Source organism: Sturnus vulgaris, chromosome 20, assembly GCF_052056855.1.
Source record: "Sturnus vulgaris isolate bStuVul1 chromosome 20, bStuVul1.hap1, whole genome shotgun sequence".
NCBI lineage: Eukaryota > Metazoa > Chordata > Aves > Passeriformes > Sturnidae > Sturnus > Sturnus vulgaris.
Window position 1 is genome coordinate 883002 of NC_142262.1, and position 23797 is coordinate 906798.

General features: G+C 51.5%; 1 protein-coding gene across 2 annotated transcripts in view; it reads left to right on the top strand.

The window, feature by feature from the left end:
- Positions 1-23797, top strand: part of RPTOR (regulatory associated protein of MTOR complex 1) — a 94001-nt gene that overhangs the window by 39892 nt on the left and 30312 nt on the right. Inside the window, exons 10-22 of one of the 2 annotated variants that reach the window (XM_088176681.1) lie at positions 5218-5293; positions 5861-5962; positions 8914-8997; positions 9926-10036; positions 11726-11800; positions 12247-12312; positions 12869-13060; positions 14638-14778; positions 15655-15772; positions 17537-17701; positions 18065-18223; positions 23224-23342; positions 23679-23747. In XM_088176681.1, coding sequence (XP_088032807.1) covers positions 5218-5293; positions 5861-5962; positions 8914-8997; positions 9926-10036; positions 11726-11800; positions 12247-12312; positions 12869-13060; positions 14638-14778; positions 15655-15772; positions 17537-17701; positions 18065-18223; positions 23224-23342; positions 23679-23747 — 1477 coding nt within the window. The remainder of the gene's footprint in view (positions 1-5217; positions 5294-5860; positions 5963-8913; positions 8998-9925; positions 10037-11725; positions 11801-12246; positions 12313-12868; positions 13061-14637; positions 14779-15654; positions 15773-17536; positions 17702-18064; positions 18224-23223; positions 23343-23678; positions 23748-23797) is intronic. The other variant, XM_088176682.1, reaches the window with a different exon arrangement.

Below are 23797 nucleotides of genomic sequence, written 5' to 3' on the forward strand. Positions count from 1 at the left end.
TTTATTTTCTTATTCACTGTGCTTAAGAGAGCAGCACCAAATTGGGCCAAGTACAGAGTGGGGCAGTGACACTGAGGGGACAGAGCAGAGCTTTGCTAAAGGCTGAGGGAGTGACAGCAGCTGAGGGGACCCAACCTGCCTGCACTTCCAGCAGCTTTTTCATGGGTTTTCTCCATAAAAACGTGGAGGAAGGTGAAGGTGGAGGGTGCTGGTGAGTGAGAGCAGCACTGAGAGCTCTCAGAGCAGCCTGGGACAGTGGGAGCTGGGCTGGGCTGAGCTTTAAGGTCCCTTCCCAGCCCAACATTGCATGGTTCCAGGGCAGGACTGTGCCAGGCTGCAGGGAATGGAGCCCCAGGAGCCTGTGCAGGTGCAGGCAAACACTGAGGAGCCACTTGCTGGTACCACAAAGCTGCTTTAATTACTGAAAATCCTGGAGGAGCTCGGGGAGCCTTTGGCTGAGCTGGGCAGCTGAACCCTCTGAGTTCTGGGATGTGGCAAACAAGAACCCTGAGTGCTTTGGGCCAGCACTCAATGCTTTAGGCACTTGTGAATGGGGTGAGCTGTTGTGTCAGTGTCACCTGGGGCTGGGACAGAAGGACAGAGCAGGAAAAGCCACCCAGAGCTGACTCTGAGCCCCAGCAGCTCCAGCCACCAGCTGCACTTTGCAAGTGCAGGAGGGGAGGACACGGTGTTGCAGGAGTTTCAAAATTAAACCAGTAAATTTCTGCACTTATTTATAGCTTGCTTTTTTGCCAGCCTATTAAAAATCTATATTTTCTGTTCCTTATAGGGACATCATTCATTCTTATTGCCAGCCTATTAAAAGCCTGTGTTTCTGGTTTCCTGTGGGAATGTGACTTGACTTGGAGCTGGTGTTGCCATCCGTGGGTTGAGCCACAGGAATGAAACTGAGAACTCCTGGATCCCATTTTTTATCTCTCTCAGGCTCACACGGCAGCACTGTGGGGTCTAGGAACACATTTCCTGGGCTCATGTGGTGGTTCTGGAGCACGGTGGTGCTGGAAATTCCTTTGGGAAGCTGCAGGATGGTGCTGGAGACTTTGTGAAGCCCTCAGAGCACGGCACCATTGCTGCTGCTTTTTAGGATTTTCCAGAAGAAATTCCCTAAGAGCAGGCACACAAAGAGCTCTTCACATGAATCCTAAACACTGGTGGGGTAGGGAGCAGGGGAGTGACACATTTTATTCAATGCCCTCCAAAAAACGTGCAGTGTGCAGCAAATCCAGCAAAGGGGAAAATTCCACTTTTGTCCGAGGTGCCTCAGTGCTTTATTGGGAACTTTTAGTGAGGACAGATTTAGAAACTAATTTAGGGCTCGTTTAAATGTTTTCTAAAAATAATTACTTGTCTATCACCTTTCACTCAGGAGTTTCTAATGGATCCCTGATGTGAAACCTGCAGCCCCATTTCCCAGTTTGGATGAGATGAGGGCAGGGGAATTGGAGAGGATGAAACTCCAGCCAGGGGGCTGTGGGGCTCCCGTGGAACCTGAGTTTTCTGATGGCTGTTTTATCCCAGTTTTCCCAGGATTTTTGGTCCCCTGGCAGTGTTTTGGGGAGCACTGGCTGCTGTGACACAAGGTGTGCAAACAGCCCCTTTCACCTGAGTGTCCATTTTTGCCTCCTGAGTGATTCCCAGTGGCCCTTGTGGGGCACAGAATCAACCTGTGCCCTCTGTGTCCTTTGCTCAGCCCATCTGTGCCTGGGGACAGTGCCCAGCTCACTCTGAGCTCTCACACCAGTGCTGGGGCTGCTGGAGGCAGGAGCTGCTCTGCCTTTTTGCACAGTTGACTTTTCGAGTTGGTGTTCTGGGCAATTCATCTGCGAGATCACTGTATCCTTTTCAGCTGGAGCTTGAGGAGAAGTGAGAATTTCCATTTTTTGAGGGGATATCTGACCCAGGAGCTGTCAGTCTCCTCCCTTGAGCAAGAAGAGCAATGTGCTTTGGAGTCAGGAGAGCTGATCTCTGTGGCTCTGCCTCCTTGGACAGAGTCTGACACTTTACTTCTGGTTTTCCTACTTTTATTGGCTTTCATTTTATTGCTCAGCCCCCTCCCCTGGGGCAGGGGCTGCCTGTGTTTGTGCTGCCTCTCCCTGCAGGGTCCTGGCTGCTGCAGGCAGTGCTGTAATGCAGGATTAATATGAACATTAATATTAATATGCATTGATTGGCTGTGCTGTGAGAGGCTCTGTCTATTGTGCAGGAGCACAGAGCTCTGTCAGCACGTGGATCTGTGCTGTGATGGATGAGGGTTTGTGCATTTCTGCTGGTGCCAGCTGCTTTTATTCACAGCCTTTGAAAAGACCTAATAATGTCTTTGGAAATATTTCCTAACACAGGTCATATATTAAACCCCAAGTGCCTTAATTATGCTTTGGAAGAGCTACAACCCATCCCTAATAGAAACACCGTGGTGTGTTTGCAGGCCATGAAATCGGGGTTGAAAGGACTCATAATGCACTGCAAATGCAGGGAGCTGGAGATTGGGGCTGGAAACAAAACCATAACACAGCAAAGCAATTCGGGTGCAGGATGGAGCAGGATGCTCAGCCATCCCTCGGGGAAATGAGAATCCTGCAGCTGCACCCAAACACTCGGTGCCTCTGCACGAAGAAAGGGATTGTTTGAAGAGTATTTGGAGCTGTTTGACGTTTGAAGGATTAGATTAGTTCAGATTACACTGCAACCAGATTTTTTTGTGTCTATGTGTTAGTCTTAACATCTCCAAGTCCCATTATCAGACTACAGAGACTTTGATGTGGGACAGAAATAGCAAAGCCTGTGCCCTAAGTTGTGGCTGGAGCAGGGGGATGTGCTGGGAGAAGAAAAGGATTTCAGACTTGTGCCAAGTAGTCACAGCAATAACTGGTTTCTAAAAATAGCTGTGTCTGAGCAGCTTCTAGCTGTGCCCTAAAGCAGCTTAGGGAGGTGACAGGGTCACTGCCACACAGGTGAGCTGGGCTCACACAGGACACGGCTGGCACTGCAAAGGCACAACAAATCTGGATTGTCCCGTCCCACAGACTCCCTGAGCTCAGGGACATTTCATGGCTCCAGAAAGAGGCTGGAGGAGCAGGAGCTGCCCCAGGACTGCCCGGGGCTCCTGCTCCTCCAGGCTGGAACACTCTGGGTGATCCCCACCGTTCCCAGGGGGAAAGAGAACGTTAAAAGACGTCAAGAATACATTATTTTTAAAAAAAGGACGGAGTTAAAAAGCATTAGACATCGAGTCAGCCCCGAAAGCGTGAGTGTAAGAAGAATCAGAGCTGGCAGGCTGTGGGTGCCCGTGGGTGCAGGCACACACAGCCTCACACCGGGCTGGGTTTGTGTCTCTGTGTTTCTGGGGCTTTCCATTGCCTGCCTCTTGGTGGGGTTGGGCAATAACCCAGTCCCTGAGCAGGGCTGGCACTCTGCCTCCTCTTCTTTGCTTGAAGTCCAAACTTTGCAGCACCTCTGGGCAACAGAGGCAGCTGATGAGTTGACATTAAATTATTAAACATTTAAACAGTCCCAGTGTAGTGAAAGGGTACTGGGCTGAGGTGGGCTTCCCTCCACAGACCGTTCCTGATAAGCAAAATCACTTTTTTTAACTGAGTCAATCTTCCTGCTTAGAGCTTTTAACTTTGTGCAATTAATTCAAGTTAGCATCCAAAAAATTCCTCTCGAACACCTCCTTTCACAGCATAGCTCAGCCGAAGCCCTGGGGTGTTTCAGGGGGTTGTCACCCCTGGGTAATCCCTGTGTCACCCCGGCAGGGTGGAGGGCCTGGAGTTACTGGAACAGAGCAGTCAGGAGGGAGCACAGAACGATGCTGATGCCTTTGTGTCCCAAATGCAGGGCAAGCCAACCCTGCAGAGCCCTTTGCAATCTCTGCCAGGGGTGCTCTGCTCTCCATCAATCACTGCTGGCATGCAGCACCTCCCACCCTGCTTCCCTGCTGCTCCCCAATTTATCTGGTGTTTGTGTGATGGGAGTCCAGGCATGCCCACCTTTCCCATTCCCTTTGGGATATTAAAGCTGTCACTCCCTGCTCCTCCCAGCCCTGCCACCAGCACGGGGACAATGTTTTCCTTCTCCTCCTCTCCCCACCCTCCAGGGTTTAGGCCTTTCCTATTCGTTTGTGGCTTGGTTTGAATCTTGTCATTATTGTAACCCATGTTTAATGCCATTGTCTGTTCAGCCAGCACTGTGAGTGTGTAACCCCTGTGTAACCCCTGTGTAACCCCTGTGTAACTCCTGTGTAACTCGTGTGTAACCCCTGTGTAACCCCCGTGTGTAACCCCCGTGTGTAACCCCTGTGTAACCCCTGTGTAACCCCTGTGTAACTCCTGTGTAACCCGTGTGTAACCCCTGTGTAACCCCTGTGTAACCCCTGTGTAACCCCCGTGTGTAACCCGTGTGTAACCCCTGTGTAACCCCCGTGTGTAACCCCGAGGCTCTGAGCAGCAGTTGCAGTGGTTGGAAGCAGGGAAGTTTGGCTTTGGGCAGAGCTGTTTGCTGGTGCTGGCTGGGAGGATTTGTGTTGTGCACAGAGCAGGAGCAGCGTTTGGGGAGCTTTGGAATGGCTGGAGAATCGTTTGAAGGATTTGAGTCGAGCAGAGCCTCTCCCCCAGCTGCCACTGCTCAGCCCCTGGCTGTGGAGAGCAGGGAGGTGAAGGCTCCACCTTGGTGGATTTTGTTTTGGAAGGGTTTGGGTGATGTTGGCTCCAGTGGTTTCCAGCAGCCTGTTTTTAGAAGCGTCAAAAAGAGATTTCATTTTAATCTACTCAAATCTCTTTTGAAATTTTTTTGTTTGTTCTTTCTGATAACACTTAAACCCTTTGAGGCCTGACCTCACAGGGCTGCTTTGGGCATTTTTGTAGCAGCATTAATGCTGCTTACCTAAAATTACTGTGAGGAGCTCAGCATCTTCTCATGTGCTGCTCCTTTTGTGGGCAGCCAAAACCAGAGCAGTTGTGTCTGAGCTCAGATTCTCCTGCATGGTAAAACACACCTCAAAGGCCCTGGGCTGACATTCTCCAGTGCTGCAGAAAATGTCTTTAGGAGTTTTTCCCATTTCTCCCTGGAAACAGGGAATATTCTAAGGCAGTCAGACAACACTTTGCACATTCTTGGGTGGTCAGAATTTCAGTTTCCCTTGTTACTCCTTGCAGATAACTTGTAATGCCTTCTCTTCCCTCTGTCCCCTCCCTCCAGGCAAGCCTGGGACCTTGCTGTTGACATTTGCCTTTCCCAGCTCCCCACCATTATTGAGGAAGGAACTGCCTTCAGGGTAAGTTGGGGACTGTCCTGGCACAGTTTCACCCTTTCTCTGACTCCTCAGTTCAGCTCATCTCTGCTGCTGGGGCACTTTAAAGGTTTATGTTGGGTAAAAGTTGGAAATGTCTGGCACAGGGTGCCCAGAGAAGCTGTGGCTGCCCCTGGATCCCTGGGACAGTGGGAGGTGCCTGGATGGGCTTCAAGGTCCCTTCCAAGCCAAACCATTGTGGGATTCTGGGATTCTCCCTCAGAGGAACAGACAAAAATCAGGTTTAAGCTCTTCCCTGCTGCACGATCCAGCCCCCACTGGGGGTGAGCTCTGTCTCCTGGGGAGAGAGATCCACGCTTCCCTGAGACCTTCTGGGGTCACTTCTCCTGTTTCTCCACTCTTTCCCTCTTTTTTTCCCCAGCACATTTAAAGGGATGTGTGTCTGCTCAGTCTTTGGGAAGTTTTTGTGCACTGAGAAAACCCCAAGCAGGATGTATGAGTTACAAACCACAGCTTCAGCAGGCACACAAATCCTCAGGTGTCCCTGCCTGCTGTTTAACCCTTGCCTGCCTGCCCCCTTTGCTCCCCCAGCACAGCCCCTTCTTTGCCGAGCAGCTCACGGCCTTCCAGGTGTGGCTCACCATGGGTGTGGAGAACAGGAACCCCCCGGAGCAGCTGCCCATTGTCCTGCAGGTCAGTGCTGGGGCTGGGCTGGGGTTGGGGTGTCCCTGTCCGTGCCAGGGGTGTCCCTGTCTGTGCCAGGGGTGTCCCTGTCTGTCCCTGTCTGTGCCAGGGGTGTCCCAGTCTCTCCCTGCCCGTACCAGGGGGTTCTCCAGGGCAGATGAGAGCTGGTTCTGTGTTCACCAGACTCACATGGATGAACCCAAAGTGCTTTTCCTGCCCCATCCCGTGGCTCTGGTTGAGCCAAGCTCCTGCTCTGGGCCATGTCCAGCTCTGCTGCCTCTCTCAGAGCAGCAAATCTTCACTGTCCCTCCTCTGGCATCTCCTCCATGTCCCAGCTCTGCCAGGCAGAGACTTTTATCTTTCCTCTTCTCAGAAAGTAGAAATTACTGCAGCATAAATCGTTTGGAAATGTCTTTTATGGAGCTGGTACAGCCTGGGAAGTGTTCCCTGCCGTGTGGGGCAGGAGCACACACAGATGGGTCTGCAGGGCTGGGGGTTGTGCTCAGAGCAGGCAGCTCTGGTGTTTGCAGGAGAGGAGATGAGGGCAGCAGAGTGGGGGGTTTGTGTGGCAGGGCCAGGGCTGCAGCTCTCCCTGTCCCTGGCCTGGCTCCCCTCGCTGCCAGTTTGTGCTGACACAAATCCCAGCCCTGCCCCGGTGGGCTCTGCTCTACCAGCAGCACCATTTCAAAGCTTTCCTCCAAAGGAATGAGCAGGGCTCTGTGAGGACACTCCCCTCCCCTGTCACTCTGTGTCTGACAGCACCATCCATCTCTGCAAGACCAGATTTTAATTTCCTGAGTCTCCCAAGCCTTGAGAGATGAGGTGGATGAGCAGATATGTGGTTTGTCTCTGTCACAGCAATGGGAGCAGGCAGGGTTTTGCTCCAGCTCCAGCTTTTCTGCTTTCCAATGGATTGTTTGGCAGCAGCAGGCTCTGCAGGAGGGTGACTGCAGTGGAGCTGAGAGGTCACCTGGCACAGGAGCCTGTGCTCCTGCCTGGAGCAAAACCAAGCTGGGACAGTGTGATTGTTGTTATAATTATAGCATATTAATTGTACAGTGCAATGAGATTGGCTGGTGGCAGGTCTGAGCATCCTGAGAATCCAAGGCCAGCTGATCCAGGGCAGGAGGGAGGGAATTGCAGCCCAATTTTGGCCTCTTTTTGGAGCCCAGGGAGAGCAGGCAGCACACACGGCCTGGGCAGCCCTGGCCCCTGTGGGGATTCACTCTGTGGGGTCTCTGGGCACAGAGGGCTCCTGGAGATCACTGCAGGCCCTGCCTTAGTGAGGAGCTGCCTGCTGAAACACAGCCTGTGACATGTGAGTGTCCCCCTGTGTTCATCCCCAGTTTGTGTGTGTGGATGTCACCACTCCCTGTTTTCCATCTGGGACTGGTGCTGGGTGAGGGCTGTGACCCAGGGCTGTGTGACCCAGGGCTGTGTGACCCAGGGCTGTGACCCAGGGCTGTGACCCAGGGCTGTGTGACCCAGGGCTGTGTGACCCAGGGCTGTGTGACCCAGAGCTGTGTGACCCAGGGCTCTGTGACCCAGAGCTGTGTGACCCAGGGCTCTGTGACCCAGAGCTGTGTGACCCAGAGCTGTGACCCAGGGCTGTGTGACCCAGAGCTGTGACCCAGGGCTGTGTGACCCAGGGCTGTGTGACCCAGGGCTGTGTGACCCAGGGCTGTGTGACCCAGGGCTGTGACCCAAGGCTGTGTGACCCAGGGCTGTGTGACCCAGGGCTGTGACCCAGGGCTGTGACCCAGGGCTGTGTGACCCAGGGCTGTGACCCAGCACTGCCACGATTCCAGCAGGAGGAGAGGATTGTGTCCTGACCCCCGGGCTCACCCCAGGCTCAGGTTATTGTGCAGATCCTCCAGGGAGCTGGGCTGGGAAATCCTGAGCCCAAGGCTGGTTTGGGCTGGGCAATGGAGGATGGAGCTTTTCCATCAGACACTGACACTAACTCCCACTGACACTGTGGGGCTGGGGGTTTCTTTTCACCCAGTTCCTTTCCAGTTTCAATCAGTTCCTTTTCCTGACAGAGTTTGGAGTTGCCTGGTTTCTCTGCAGGCTGGAGGGTCCCAGCTGTGCCCCTGTCCTGTTCCTGCTTTAATCCCAAACTGCTGCCCCTGTAATTCCTGGAATAGGCTGGTGCCAACTAGGGCAGGATGACCAAAATCCTTCCTCTTGTGACCTGTCCTGAGATCTGAGCTCTGATATTCAGAGTGAAACCATAGCAGTTATCACATGCCCCTGCTTTCTTCTGGACCTTTCCTGCACCACCTCAGTATCCAGCACCACTCATCCAGGGTGGGAGATGTCAGCCAAGTAATTTAGTTATTCTTCAATATTAAACATGAAAAATAATCTAATTTCAATATGCAGCATGCAAACATGCTGAGAAGGGGATGGAATTGGGGAGGTAAATCAAGGAGTCTCTCTGAGCTCCATGCTGAAGGATGTTCCTCAATTTAAACTGAGGATTAAACGTTGCATTCCAATATCTTACATCTGTTAAGGAGATTAAGAACTGCAAGTCTATCTGTTAATATTTCACACCAGGGTAGGTAAAAGCCAGTAAAGCACCACCTCATTAGCGTTGTCAGACTCCATTTTAATGAGATTTTTATTAACGACCAACATGACCTTTTGCTCCCTCTTAAGTAAAGTCTCTGATATTGATTTGCCAAGGAAAGCAAAGGCTCCTCCTGTGCTCCTGAGCTGCTGGAGCTGGGCTGGCACTGCCCTCTGGGTCTGCTGCAGGAAAGACCACGGGCTGGGCTGGGCCAGGCAGCTGGGATCCTTTGGGATCCTCTGGGATCTTTGGGATCCTTTGGGATCCTTTGGGATCCTCTGGGATCCTCTTTGCTGTGCCCTGCAGGCCCAGGGTGTGTTTTTTCCCTGGAATAACCCCAAGGAATGTTTTCTCTGGACCCTAACCCCACCCCTGTGCCCTGCAGGTGCTGCTGAGCCAGGTGCACCGACTGAGAGCTCTGGATCTGCTGGGGAGGTTCCTGGACCTGGGGCCCTGGGCTGTGAGCCTGGTACGTGGCAGCTGCACGTGAGCTGCAGCCCTGCATGGGTGCTAAATGCAGCTGTGGTGCTTTAGGGGAGGGAGGTGGGGAGGAGAAGGCCCAGATGTGACAGATGAGCAGGTCTGGCTGTGGGAAATGGAGCACAGGGCTTTGTGTTCATCACATCCACTCCTGTGTTCACTTCCAGTCCAATGGGAGCTCCTTGGGAATAGTTCAGTGTAAAATAATGTAAGGGACAAACCAGGAGGAAATATCTGGGGCACGTAAGAAGGTTTGTCATATAAAATAAATAGCCAAAAAAAGCATGTGCATTTATTACTGGCTGCATCATTTTCTTCTCCTCCTTTATCTGTTTGGTGTCTGGATTTTACAAGCTCCTCTGAGCAGGCTGCAGCTGCATTCTGCAGTTTGGAAAGTGGCAGCACAATGTGGAGCATAAATAAGAATTAAACAGAGGAGCAGTTTAAGGCACTCCTGTAAATGGAGCTGTTTGATGATAAAAGTGATGAAGATGAAGCAGCAGCTGCATGTGGAACACTCAGTGCTTGACTCCTCCTGGAGAGCTGGTGATTTCCAGAGGGAAGGCTGGAATTCCTGAACTTTGTGACGTGTTTATTTGGGAGAGCTGAGGGAAGGGAGGATATGGAGCCCAGGATATTTATCCCAGGAGTGAGGATGAAACTGCCCAGGCTGTGAGGAGAGAGAGCTGGTGCTGGGTTAACTCAGAGTCTCCATGGGCCTGGAAATACCTGGTGACATTCCAGATTAAAATGAGCAATAGACAAACACACAGAACAACTGGAAATGTGGGAAATCCTTTTCTCCCAGATTTCTCAGCTGTGTCTGTAAAGATGCTGGGCCCTGCTGGGGGGCTGAGCTGCCCGGGGGGGTTTTCTCCCAGGCTTTTTGTGACAGGGGTTTGTTGTCTCCCTGCCAGGCCCTCTCTGTTGGCATTTTCCCCTATGTGCTGAAGCTCCTGCAGAGCTCAGCCCGTGAGCTGAGACCTCTCCTGGTGTTCATCTGGGCCAAGATCCTGGCAGTGGACAGTGTGAGTATTGCTGCCCCTGCCTGCTTGTGCTTCCCAGCAGAGCACTGCCTCAGCCAGAGCTCTGCTTGATGGCCTTTCCAATAAATCATGAGGCTGGTAAGTAATTGCAGATTAATTTGTAGAGTCGTATCTCTGACTCAGTGGTTTGTGGGTGCCATCAGTTGAGCACTATAAAATTATTAGGAGAGGTTCACACATTAATTCTGGCACAGTTGCAAGTCCATGTGGAATGTCTGAACTGCTGTGGATGTTGGATCTTTCCTCTTTGGGATTTATTTTTGTATTTCTCCTCCAATTCAGTGTGGAGCATAGCACTGCATTTGTGAAGATTTCCCTGCTGTTGAGCCAGCATTGTCAGGTTTAGTTCAGTTCATAACAATATTTTCATTAACATCCTAAGAGGATTTGGGAAAGCAAAGAAAATGAAAACCATTCCTCTTGGAGCAGTTCTGGAGAAGCTCAGTTGTGTGCACCAGAGGTGTGGCCTCAGCCCCAGGTGTGTGCCAGGGGCTCAGGTGTGGTTCCCTGGTGATTCCCTGCCCCTCACACCTTCCCTCCCATGCTCTGGCATTGCCTCACTTGTTTGCAGGCCGAGCTTTACAGAAAACACAGGAAATACTCTAAATTGCTGGGGTTTGGTTTCTTTGGGCTGTTTCACTCTCCCGTTCCACCAGCACATGGAGTGGCAAGGGAGGAGGGGGCAGCAGCAGCTCCCTGCAAACAGAATATTCTGTTAATTCTGAGCCTGCTTGGCTCTGCTGTGTTATTGTTCTCGGTTTGTTTGGGAGGAGCAGGAGGTGTCAGGGCTGCTGCCATCCCCAGGAGCCCAGCAGGGAGGGTTCAGGTCTGCCTTTGTGGCCATCACCTCCCCCCTGTGAGCCCAGGAGAGTGGCCTGGGCATCCTCCCCTCTGCTGCTGTCCCCGTGCCTGCAGAACAGCCAGGACATGACGTTTATAAATCATTTTATAAACAGAACAGAACAGAAAGGGGAGAGGCAGCCTGGGCCGTGCAGGGGTCGGGGAAGCCTCTCAGCCTGGCAGCAATCCAGGCCCTCTGCTCCTGCCTCTGCCAGAACCAGCAGCTTCACTCTCTTCAGCACTAAAATATTCTCTTGCATCTCTGCCTTGCCATCCCCTCCCCTTTCAGCAATTAATTCCCTCCTTCACCTTCCCCTGGCCATGAAAAATGCATGATCCTGTCTCTGGCAGAGCTGTGCCACGGGGAGCTGATGCCAAGTCAGGGTTTCCTCCCTTCCATTTTCACTTTGTCCACGTGGATCCCGTCAGAGTGACCCCAGAACATCAGCCTGGAGCCTGAGCTGGTGTGAGAGCAAAGCCCAGAGCTCCCCATGAGCCCAGCCCAGGACCTGCCCTGTGCTCCCAGGGCTGCTCTGCAGTCTGGGCTGGCTCTAGCAGGAGGTGGAAATGTGCTGGGGAGGTTCGGTGTGCACAGAGATGGCTCCCTTGGCTCCTCCCCAGCACATTTCCTGCTGTTTGTGGCACCCTGGCAGTGCCAGAGCCTTCCCTGCTCTGGTTGCAGCCCCCAGGAAGGGCTTGAGCTTTACTTGGCTTCTCAAATGAAAGCAAGGTTGGAGAAAAATGGTTAAGAAATGAAAGGTTTGTACATGACTGCAGGAACAGATGGGTGTGTTGTGGTTCTCATTGTGCTGTTCTTGGTCTCTCTTTCAGTCATGCCAGGCTGACCTGGTGAAGGACAATGGACACAAGTATTTCCTCTCAGTCCTGGCAGATCCTTACATGCCAGTAAGGACAAATCACGTTTATTCACACTCTTGAGCATTTGCTTGCCCTGTTTTAGATCTGCTGCTGTTCTGGTGCTACGTGGGGCTTCCTCCCCCCACCAGTGGCAGCCACACCAAGCAAGGCTTTACAAACTCGTGTGGAGTCAGTGAGGGTGGGAGCTGGGGCTCCAGGGTGGCTGCAGGAGCAGGATTTGCCCCATGGCTTTGGCAGTTCCCTCTGCAGCTGCTGGGTTCCCACAAGGGGTGCCTGGGGTCCCCCAGAGCAGGGCCAGGCTGGCTGGGAGGGTGCTGAGGGTGTGCCAGGGCTGGTGCCAGGAGAGGGGAAACAAGGCTGGAATTTTCTGATTCTTTCAGCATGGCACAAGCTGCTCTTGGGACCGTGCCATGTTTCAGGGTGGGCTGGAGCTGTTCCCCAGGTAACCCTGTGTGTGTCTGTGCTGTTTTCAGGCTGAGCACAGGACCATGACAGCCTTCATCCTGGCTGTGATTGTCAACAACTACAACACCGGGCAGGTGAGTCCCAGCCTGTTCCTTCATCCTCTCCCACCCCCGTGTGCCTCATCCTTTGCTCTGATAAAAGTGTCCTGCCTTGCATTAAAGCTCAAAGCTCAACTTGGAAGCAGAACTAGGACGTTGGTTTTTGTTATTTCCATGTGGATTGAGAGAAGAATTGGTCTGGAGATGTGACAGAGATTCTGTACCCAGCACAGAGTGGGGGACAAGGACAGGAGTCCCCTCACAGAGAGCTCCTGGTCCTGTCCAGTGGGAACTGATGGCTGGGAATGGTCTGTGGATCGAGCCATAAACCTTGGGGCTCTGACAGGTGCAAGGAATGTTTCCAAAGAGGAAAAACCAAGCTTTATGCATTACAGAGAGCATTTTAATGCTCGGCTATTTAATCAGCCCTAGCTGCCTTTCCCTTCTGCTGGTATTCTGTAACAAAAGCAGTCTGGAATCACAGAACGATGATTTTTCTCTTGGCTTCCTGACTCCTTCAGAAATAGTGTGGCTGTGTGGGGATGAGGTGGGAAGCTGTCATCCCAAACAAAAGGCTGGCTTTGTGTTGCAGGAAGCCTGCCTGCAAGGGAACCTGATCGCGATCTGCCTGGAGCAGCTGAACGATCCCCACCCGCTCCTCAGGCAGTGGGTGGCCATTTGTCTGGGCAGGATCTGGCAGAACTTCGACTCAGCCAGGTGGTGTGGAGTGAGAGACAGCGCCCATGAGAAGCTCTACAGCCTCCTCTCAGATCCCATCCCGGAGGTAAAAAACAAAATTCCTGCTGAGCTGGGGCTTCTAGAGCTCTGTGTTTGTGTCTGCCTCGGAGAAAGATCTTGCTGCTGTTTCTTCAAAGGTGATGCAAATCGAACGAGCCCTACAAGAGGAGCTTCCAGAGGAATGCAGGGGCAGTTCACAGAGCCCCAGAGCCCTGGGAGCTGGGCACTGCAGTTAGGAAATGCCACCGGTTTTGCTTCCTTGAATATCAGAAGCTGTTAAAAACGTGGTCCCAAAACTCACCGTGTTTTGCAAAAAAAAAACCCTCCAGTCTTTTTGTCCCAGTATGAAAACTCTTCTCCCCTGCTCGTTGTGCAAATGCCTCTTGAATTGGCAGTTTTAGCTCGGTGACACTCGCAGGAGAGGAGGGGCTGAGCAGTGACTGACAGAGCCCAGCACAGGCTGGAGGAGGGAGCTCGGCTGGGCAGCTCTGCTAACGTGCACAGATCAGAGAAGAATTCCCCCCAACATCCAGTGCCAGCCCTGCATCCTCCTCCTCTTGTCCCTGGCCCCATTCTCCTCACTTTTCCAGCAGTGTTTCTGCAGATGTGGGGTGGCTTTCCAAAGTTCTCCCTGATTTTTCTCCTTTTTTTCCCCATATCTCCTTTCCCACGAGCCCAGAGCTGCAGTCAGCACTGCTATAAAAACCCCACATCCCAACGGGAGCTGTGTGCTCCTCACCCCTGGGGATTCACACTCAAAGTAACCCCAGCTGGAAGGGGGGAGGTCACTGGGTGTTCTGGGGAATGAAACCTCTCCTGCATTCTCTGAATGCTCCTGGCTCACTTTGCTGCTGGCTTGTTGCTCCCCAGGGTTCCCTGCTCACCTCTCACAGCAGCTCAGGTTTCCAGCTCTCCCTTTTGTGGGTGTGAAAAACGAGGTTTATGGTTTATTTTCTTTAACGTTTCTATAACGTTTAAAAAGTTTAATAAAAGACAGTAGGAAATAAAGATAATAAAGCAAAGGTTAAGGGCTGAGTGCTTGGCATTCAGCCAAGAGCACACCTACGGGTTTTTTTAGTTATTTTTAAAATACCTTTTCTATTACATCAGCCTGTTGTGTATTCATAAACTATTCTGCATATTTAAACTTTTCTACAAACTATTTCACATATTCCAGGAACTGTTTAGCATGGCTACTTTTTGGGCCTGCCCTTTTAGAGTATGTGTGGTTTTTGGCTGTGGTTTTAGTCTGTTTTTATTATTACCTTTAGTTTGGGCCTTGCTTCATACTTTCTTCAGATGGCAGGTGCTGATGGTTACCATATTAGTAGCAGGGTCTTCATTAAATGTTTATTGGATGTTATTTTAACTAAACAGGCAGTATAAATATATATCACCTATCCCACTACCATGTTTAAGTTCTGTTAATAGCAGAAATAAAAATTATATCTTTACAGCAAAGTTATTTTTACATTCTACACATAGCATTCGTCTTAATATTTGCGAAAAGCGGATTTTAGAATATTAAATATTATAAAAAATGTAAAATTCCAATTTATAACATGGGGATAAATGAAAGCCCCACGCAGCAGAGGGGACAGGCAGGGCTCTTTGTGTCCCCAGGTTCGTTGTGCTGCAGTTTTTGCTCTGGGCACCTTCGTGGGCAACTCGGCAGAGCGCACGGACCACTCGACCACCATCGACCACAACGTGGCCATGATGCTGGCCCAGCTCATCAACGACGGCAGCCCCATGGTCCGGAAGGTGGGGCTGGGCTGGGCTGGGCTGGGCTGAGCCTCTGGCTGTTCCTCCTCTGCAGTTTGTGTAATGTGAGCTGTGTTCAGTGAAAGGCTGAGCCCCCGGGATGGGTCACAGGCTGCTCCAGCTTTGGGATTGTTCCAGTTTCTGATGCACCATCGTACATCAATAGTGCATGAAATGGTTTTTGACATCCTGGATTGTTTCTGAGGGCTGTTCTGAAGTGTCCTAATGTTTGTGTTTACTTTACTGGAACATCAACACCCTGGCAGTTGTCACCAGCGTGGCAAAGATTCATTTCTGTTGTCTTGTTCCAGCATTTAATCAGTTTAATTCAAGAGGGAGCTGCGTGTCACACTGGATGCTCTGTGAGATTCATAAATCTCTCCTTGGGACATCATTCCCTGGGCACAGGCAGCAGCCAAAGGCAGCTCTGTCCCTGGCTGCTGCTCTGGGCAGGGCCAGCAGGGTCCAGCTGTGCCACGGGGGGCTCAGAACCCCCAGCCCTGGCTCTGGGGGAGCCACACACACCCCATGGGCTGGGCTGGAAGGGACCAAAGCTCAGCTGGTTCCAAGGCCTGGGCAGGGACACCTCGCACTGGGGCAGGCTGCTCAGAAGGGGGGAAGGAGAAAAGGAGGATTTAGTGTGGGACAGAGTCCTCTGGCTTCTGCAGTTCCTCCCTTGAATTAAGGGACAATTCCCACCCTGGATGGGTGTTGGATCCCAGAATTCTGAACGTGTCTGAAAGCACAGAAGGCTCAAAACCTCCAGAATTCTGGGGTCCAGCAGATGGGCACCCAGAGACAGCAGCAGTCCTGGTCAGGGTTTGCCCTCAGTGCCTTGTGTCACTCGTGTCACCATGAGATGTTTCTCTTTCCCAGGAGCTGGTGGTGGCCCTGAGTCACCTGGTGGTTCAGTACGAGAGCAATTTCTGCACCGTGGCCTTGCAGTTCATAGAAGAGGAGAAGAATTATCCCCTCCCTTCTCCAGCTGCTCCAGGTGGGGGCTTGGCTTGGGCTGGGCAGGGATGTAGGGCCTGAAAGTACTTGGGAATTATTTAAAGACTTTTCCCAGCACAGTCTTGCTGGTGGGGATTTATTGCAGAGCCCAAGTGAGTGTCTGTTCAGCCCTGTGAGATGTTACACTGGGGAAATCCATCCTAAGCCTTGGCTCAGCAGGAACCTCCTGCCCCATTCAGAGAGATTCCCTTCAAGGCTGAAGGACACTGGCCAAGGCAGCACACAGATTTATTTTCTTTTTCCCCTCTGGAATCACACCTGAAGGTTCAGTGTCACACTGACCTGGTGGCAGCTCCAGCACACCATGAGCCAGCCCTGCTGCTGTGAGGGCCACACAAGGAGGGAAGAACAAGAACTTTGTGCTCTGAGCCTGTGGCCCCATCCCTTCTGTTGTGTCTGTGGCTGTATGTGAGGAATGAAATGTCCTGGTGAAGTTGTCTCTAACCTCACCTTTTCTTCAGATGTAAACTGCAGTGGAATTCTTGAAAGATAACAGGAGAGTCTTGGTGTGCTGTCTCTGCCTGTCCTCTGAGTAACTGAATCAAATTGGAACATGAGCTCCTCCCCATTTGCTGCAGGAAATAAACACTGCATGCAGTTTAAAAAGTGCTTTTCCTGATCCAAAAGAATCCTGAAGTAGGATGCTCTGGAAGCATTGACCCCCCCAGCACAGAGCAGCTCTTCTGAGGCTGTGGGACTGTGTGTGCTCAGGCTGAAATATGACTTGAAATCAGGCCTGAAATTTGGTCAGGAAATCAGAATTTTCATAGCTCCTGGTGATGAGAAAATCCAGGCGGGTTTGATGAGCAGCAGCAGAGAGAGCAGCTGGCCAGGGCTGCCTCAGAGTGTCCTGGCACAGGGCAGGGTCAGCAGGGCCAGGATGTCCCAAAGTCCCAGCAGAGCCACGGGCTCTGTGCTGGATCCTCTGCCTCACCTCATTCCCTTTGATCCTGGCAGAGAATTTCAGATTCTGTTCACATCAGTGATGTTTCTGTTATAAATGAGAAAAGTCTCGATATTCAACAAAATTTAGATTGCTTTATTTGATATAGAGGGATCAGGCAGTGCTGGGGAATGTGAGGGGTCACTGCCCACACCATGCTCCACTGAACCTTGGTTTGCAGCCTCTTCTTACACTGTGGGTTCTCATTGGAATCTATAATTTTTGGATTTTTGTTGTCATAAGCAGTGGTGGTTGGATAAAAATCCTTACACAAATTCACAAAGCCTTTGGGTGATAATCAGTCACAGCCATCTGGGCCTTGTAGATAACCACCAGAGAAGTTCTGGGAGTCTGGTTTTTGGGATGGGCAGCATTGATCAGACAAAGGCAGGAAGGGCTATTGGAAAATCATTGATCAGTATTGATCAGACAAAGGCAGGAAGGGCTTTTTGGGAAGTCTGATTTTGCAAGCTGATAGTCGATACAACTTATTTGAAAAACATAACATAACATATTATAATGTAACATAATACAACATACAAGGTGATTTTAAACAGATTTATTGTATCATATAATTTCCTTTATCTAGTGTCCATGCTTCACTTCAGACCTTAGTATTCTGGTTTATACAAACCCCAACGCTTTTGTGACTAACACGAATCTTCCATCAATTATCACAAGCACCAACCTTTTCTCAGTGATCTCACCAGCCGGCTTCTAACCGAGCTCTGTTCTCCGGCTCTTTTTTTTTTTTTTTTGTGTGTGTGTTTTGGTTTTTTTTTGCCGTTCCCCCTCTTGCAGCTCTGAGCGGGCCGTGCTGCCCGGCCGAGGGCAGCCTGACCCCGGTGCGGGAGGCGCCGTGCACGCCCCGCCTGCGCTCCGTCAGCTCCTACGGCAACATCCGCGCCGTCACCTCTGCCCGCAGCCTCAACAAATCCCTGCAGAACCTCAGCCTCAACGAGGAGTGTAAGGCAACCCCCACCCACCCCCAAAAAAAAACCCTCCACGCCGCAGCTCAAAGCGTTCGGCGCCCAGGGTTTGGATGATGGAGCTCACTCCGTAATTAGGAGCAATTTTCTGGTCGTTAGCGTTGATTTTTTTTCTCCGAGTGTTTGGGGGACTGGAAATGTGCCTTCGAGCTTCCAAGCATAAGTGGGTTTTTAAGTCAATCTTTTGCCTGTTCTGTGTTTAATCACTCGGTATTAAAAAGGGGAATTGCGGCTTTGCCCCCTGGGTGAGGGGCAGGATTTAGGAGAGGGCTGCTGTGTGTGTGGCTGAGGATTGTTCTCTGCCCAGCCCCTTTCAGCTTGTGCTGTTCTGTCCTGGCAGCTGGCAGCTCTGTGGCGTTCTCCCCTGGGAACCTGAGCACGAGCAGCAGTGCCAGCAGCACCCTGGGCAGCCCCGAGAACGAGGAGTACATCCTGTCCTTCGAGACCATCGACAAGATGAGGAGAGTCAGCTCCTACTCCTCCCTCAACTCCCTCATAGGTGAGTGAGCACAGCCCCCGGGCCCCCCCTTTACCTGTGTGCAATGTTGGGGTCCTGGCCCCAGCAGAATTCCCTGCTGTGTGTGGCTGGGTCACTCCAGTGGGAGCTCCTGGCTCCAGCTCTCAGCTTCACTGCAGTCCCGGGAGGAATTCAGGCACGAGAATGTGGGGGCCACAACAGCTTTGCTTTAAGCTGTTGCTTTAAGCTGTTGCTTTAAGCTTTAACCTGTAGCTTTTCAAACAATCTGAGCCATTTTGGCACGACATCACAGGCACCATGCAGAAGGACCTGGCTTTTGGAATGGCCTCCTTCCAGGGAAAGCAGCATGCTCAGGGAAATGCTGGGGAAGTCTCTGTATTTCCTCTCTAATCAGTAAATGGGCCCATATTTTCACAAATCAGTGCTGAGAGAGTAACTCGGGGAGAAATCACCTGGGTGATAAACTGCCTTGACCAAAGAAACATTTTCTCTCTCTGTTTTCTAGGAGAATTAATGGTGATTTGGCTCTCCCGAGTTGAAAGATTCAGATATTGTAATTACTGAGCCCCCGTGGCAGTTTAAAATCATGAGTTCATTAGGAACTTGATCAGTTAATTTGCTTTTGATTATCAGTAATGACACTGGATCTTCTGAAGCATGGCAGGGACGTTAGGAAATTTCTCTCCATCTTGAGCTAGGAGCTGAGTTTTCCCTTTCCCCCGGTGTGTGGCTGGTGGCTGCTGTGTGTGTGTCTCACAAGAGCTGTGCAGCACGGCTGGAAAAGGCTCTGGAGAGGAGCTGGAGGTGCTGAGGGGAACCTTGGAAAGGGAGAGCAGCTCTCCAAGGCCTCCCTCGCTCCTGTTCCATCAAAGAGCTCAGACCCAGCTGGAAACACTGAGCTCAGAGAAGTGTTTAAAATTCATGACTCGCACAGAATCCCATTAGCTCCCCATTTGCCTGCTGCAAGCCAGGCTTTTCTCATTCCTGCTGGAGCATCTCCATCCTCCAGGCCTGTCTCCTGCTGCCCAGGAGAGGTGCCACCAGCCCCAGCCACCCCCAGAGCTCTGACCCCGCTCCTGGATGTCCCCATGTGCCCCAAGCTGCTGCTGCAGGGAGCTGGGGGAGCCCAGTGGGGCACAGACCTGACCTTGAAGGAGTGCTGGGCTCTGCTCTGTCTGCTAAGGAGGAAATGGGGCTCTGGCTCTGCAGCAACGCCTCTGCCAAGCATCTGAGACAGCCAGAGCAGTGAAAAAGATCTTTGGGGTATGTGAGGAGACTCCAAGTGAAGCAGAAATCTCCAAGAGTGAAAGGAGACATTTTCAGCCACAGTTTGTGTTGTGTGCTCTGCATTCCCTGAGCTGATTCACTGGTCACAGAATTCCAGAATGGTTTGGGTTGGGAGGGACCCTAAATCCCATCCAGTGCCACCCCTGCCATGGGCAGGGACACTTTCCAGGATTCCAGGCTGCTCCAAGCCCTGTCCAGGCTGGCCTGGGACACTGCCAGGGATCCAGGAGCAGCCACAGCCTGCTGGTGCTCAGGTCTTTGTTCCTCTCTGGCAGTTTTGGGAACTTGGCATGTGAGGGGTTGTTCTGGATCAGTCTCTGCACTGGGGCATCATCCAGCATCCTTCTTCCCAAAAACTTGGTGAGAACCTCTCCACTCCTCCTTGGCCCATTTTCCAAACAGTTCCTTAGCTAGCTGTGGGCCACATGTCCCCATTGTGGCTCCCCAAATGCACCAAGACTCGCTCTCAGCCCAGCTCTGTTCCCTGGCAGCTGCTCCTTGGCCAGACAGGCCAGTACCAGGAGAGGCATTTATTGCTGGCCCAGTTTTCCAGCTGGCAAGAGGCACTTTGTGGTTAGTCAACAAAGACATCATTTTGGAAGGGAAGCTGAGCCTTGCTGCTTTTCCATACAGCCACTCATTAATCTTGGTGTCCTGGAAATGTTCAGTTTGAAGATAGGAAAAGGGATGGAGTGAAGATGGGGGTTTGCATACCTCGAGGCTGATTATTCATATCCAAAGTGCACGATGAAAGCCTTTGTCCTACAGAGAGCTGCACTGGGAAGATTATCTTCAGGAGTGATCAAAGAAGGAGGAAAATAAATCTTGGAGCCATGAAATGCTGGGGAATTGTTGTCTTTTCCAGCAGGAGAGGCTGGGGGTGGAGAACTGTTTGCCATTTCCCAGGATGTCCCATTCCCTGTCCCTGTGTCCCTGTCTGAATGTCCCATTCCCTGTGTCCCTGTCTGAATGTCCCATTCCCTGTCCCTGTGTCCCTGTCTGAGGTCCCAGTTCCCAGGTGAGCAGGGAGCAGCCACAGCTCTGGTTTTGCTGTGGGAAGTGGAACTGCTCCATCTCTGGAGGTCAGGCCTTGAAATCACTGCAGCGATTTTTACAGGGGGTTGGAAAGAAACCCTGTCCCAGGCTGGCAAATCAAAGGGAATAAATAAAGGCATCAGCACTCAGGTTTGCATCCACTGTGGCTCTCCCTGGAGCTGCAGGAGCCTGGCCCACCAACTGAACCCCAGGTGTGCAGGGAAAACCCAACTGGGGGAAAGGCAGGCGATTTATTTTTGACATTCTTAGCAGAGAGGGATCCCTTGGTAAACGTGAGTGCACACTGCAAGGTGCACTGGACTGGCTGGGAGTGCGTGTGACTAATTCCAGAGCTGTCTGCTTCCATGAATGCCCAGCCCAGGGCATTGGATCCTAAAGGAGAAATGGAGCTGCTGTTCCTCCTGCTGCCTCTGCTGCTCCTTATGCAGGCACAGGAGCTGACAGGGAGCTGTGTCACATGTGCCACTCCTGCACTGACAGTGGGGCAGCAGGAAAGAGCAGCCCTGAAAAGCTGCCCTTTCCTACAGGTGCCTTTGTAGAAATTCCCTGGGTTCTGCTCAAAGGCTGCCAGGTGAAGGGGGAATTGCATTGCCACAGTTCTGCTTAAAATTTGGTTTTTCCCTGACACTTAGATGTATAAAAAATGTCTTTGGGTTTCTTCCTCCGTGATGGAGGTGGTTACCAGAGCCTCTGGGAAATCAGCTGGGTGCCCCCCTCACTCTTCTCCTCTCCCTTTGCTTTTACTCTCTTTCAAGGGCTTTAAAGAATTGAAGGCATCCAGATTTCCCACTGGCCCTTATGTAAGAGGCTGGAGTGTGGGAGGCAGAGCTCTGGGCACACCTCAGACATTACCTGGCTGCTGCTTCACGAGCTGAGCCTTTTTTCCTCCCACACCTTGTAGCACTTTGCCTCTCTCCCTTCTTGTTCTTTATCCTTCCCCCTCCAGTTTTTCTTTCCTTGGTAATAGAAGCTTCCAGGATTTAACATTGTTATATGTTTACAGCCTTTGCAATTTTACTGTATTATATAAATATTAGACAATATTACATAAATATATGTTTACAGCCTTTACAATTTACAGCCTTAGAACGATTTGCATCGTTAGAGGTTTTACAGCCTTGCCAGTGCCTAAAGGGGCTCCGAGAGAACTGGAGAGGGGATTTACACAAGGACACAGGGAGTGGCTTCCCACTGCAGAGGGCAGGGTTCCATGGGATACTGGGGAGGAATTCTTCCCTGGGAGGGTGCCCAGAGCAGCTGTGGCTGCCCCTGGATCCCTGGCAGTGTCCCAGGCCAGGCTGGAATAACCTGGGACAGTGGGAGGTGTCCCTGCCCATGGCAGGGGGTGGCACAGGATGGGCTTTAAGGTCCCCCCAAGGCACGTGGGGTTCTCTGGTTTGTCAGGCCCTGTCCCTGGCTTTGGGAGGGTCGGGATCAGCTGCAGGGTCTGTGTGGGTCAGCCCAGGAACAGCACGGTGCAGGTGCTCCCTTCATAAACACTTGTGAGATTTCCAGGTGCCAGTGTAAGCAGGAGTCACTTGGAGCATCCTTTGGCTGCCAGGTGCCAGAGACCTGTGCAGGAGGGGACAGGGAGGGGCTGGCTGCTGGGGGCTGCCCTGGCCCTTTGCAGAGGGGTTTGTCTGGCCACAGTCTGGGCACCTGGGGCAGAGGAAGGCTCCCCCGTCAGAGCAGCCCCCCAGGGGCAGCCTGCATGCTCAGAGCTGTGTCCCAGCCTGCTCTGCTGCTTTAGAGTCGAGCTTCAGCTCTGCCAGGTCAGGAGCTGCTTGGTGACCAAGGGACCCTTTCCTCCCAACTTTCTATTTAGATTCCTCCAGAAACACGGGAGGAAAAGCAGTAACAGCTTGATCTGTCATTTAGCACTGATTGTGACTCATGTGAAATCTCTATTTTAGCTCTTTTTTTGTTGTTGGTGCAGCCACTTTAGCATTGTCCAAATGGCTGCACTCCCAGCCGGGGCGTTGCACGATCAGACACGGGCAGGGCTCGCAGGCACAATAACAAATTCTCACCCAAAAGCAGCAAAATAAAATGTTCACAGGAGTCTGTCAGTTGTTGCAAATGCTTATTAATTTGATTTGTACTTTGAATCTGTCAGCCCCTTCTGCTGAGATACCGAACAGCTGATCTGCTCATTAAATAACAAATTGGAGGAATTGATACAAATGTCAATAGGAGAGGCTGAGTTCCTGAGGGCTCAGCTCCTAAAGCTCTGCCTTAAACATTCAGTGAACTTGTAGAGTGTGCAAACCCCTGAAAAATTCAATAAAAATAACCAGCACAGTGTAGGGCAGCAGCTGTGGGTTTATACCATGAAGTATTTCAACTCAGGAAAGCCAGACATTATCCACTTGGCCTTTCCAGGTGATTTGCTTCAGGAAAAGCAGGAGTTGGACTGGAGATGATTTAGGGAGTCTTTAATTTATTTTGCTTCCTCCCACTTCGATTTCACAAGCTCTTGCAGAGTTCACAGACAGGCAAAAGGGAGACAAAATGCCCACGTGGGATGTTTTTGAGCTCCTCTCTTGATGTTCCCTGAGATGTCATCAGGTTGTTTGGAGTTCTAATGAATTTTCTCACGTCAGATCAAAGAATTGGAGTTGATGGATTGTCATGTGCTGCAGGGCTTTGGGGTTTGTTGTGTTTTTTTGTTATTCTAGGTGTGAGTTTCAACAGTGTTTATACCCAAATTTGGAGAGTGCTCCTTCACCTGGCTGCTGACCCCTATCCCGACGTGTCTGACCTGGCCATGAAGGTTCTCAACAGCATTGCCTACAAGGTATGTGCCTGTCCCTGCTCACCTGTGCCTGCCAGGCCTTTGGATGTGGATTTGTTCATGCTTAGGCAAGGCTTAGGCAGGCTGACCTGGATGGGTCTGGTGGAGGGCTCTGCCTTTTGCACAAGGAGCTTTTAATGCTTCCCCACGATAAACTCTGCTCTGAACTCTGACCAGGTAAAATCAACAAATGGGGGAGGGCCTGGGGTTGTTTCAGGGTATGAATTAGGTGCAGACCTCGGACAGGAGGTCTGGTTTAGAAGTCTACTTGTCTAGATCAGTCCCTGGGATAAACCTGAAGTATCCTTCATTAAATTATCCGTTTGCAAACCGATTTAGATAATGCAAGTGGGACTGGCCTGCAGACTGAAGCCACAACGGCTCTCCAACCCAGGTGAACTAGTACATGTGAGTCAGCATGCAGACCCTGCCACTGCTCACCCCAGCCCAGGCTGGGT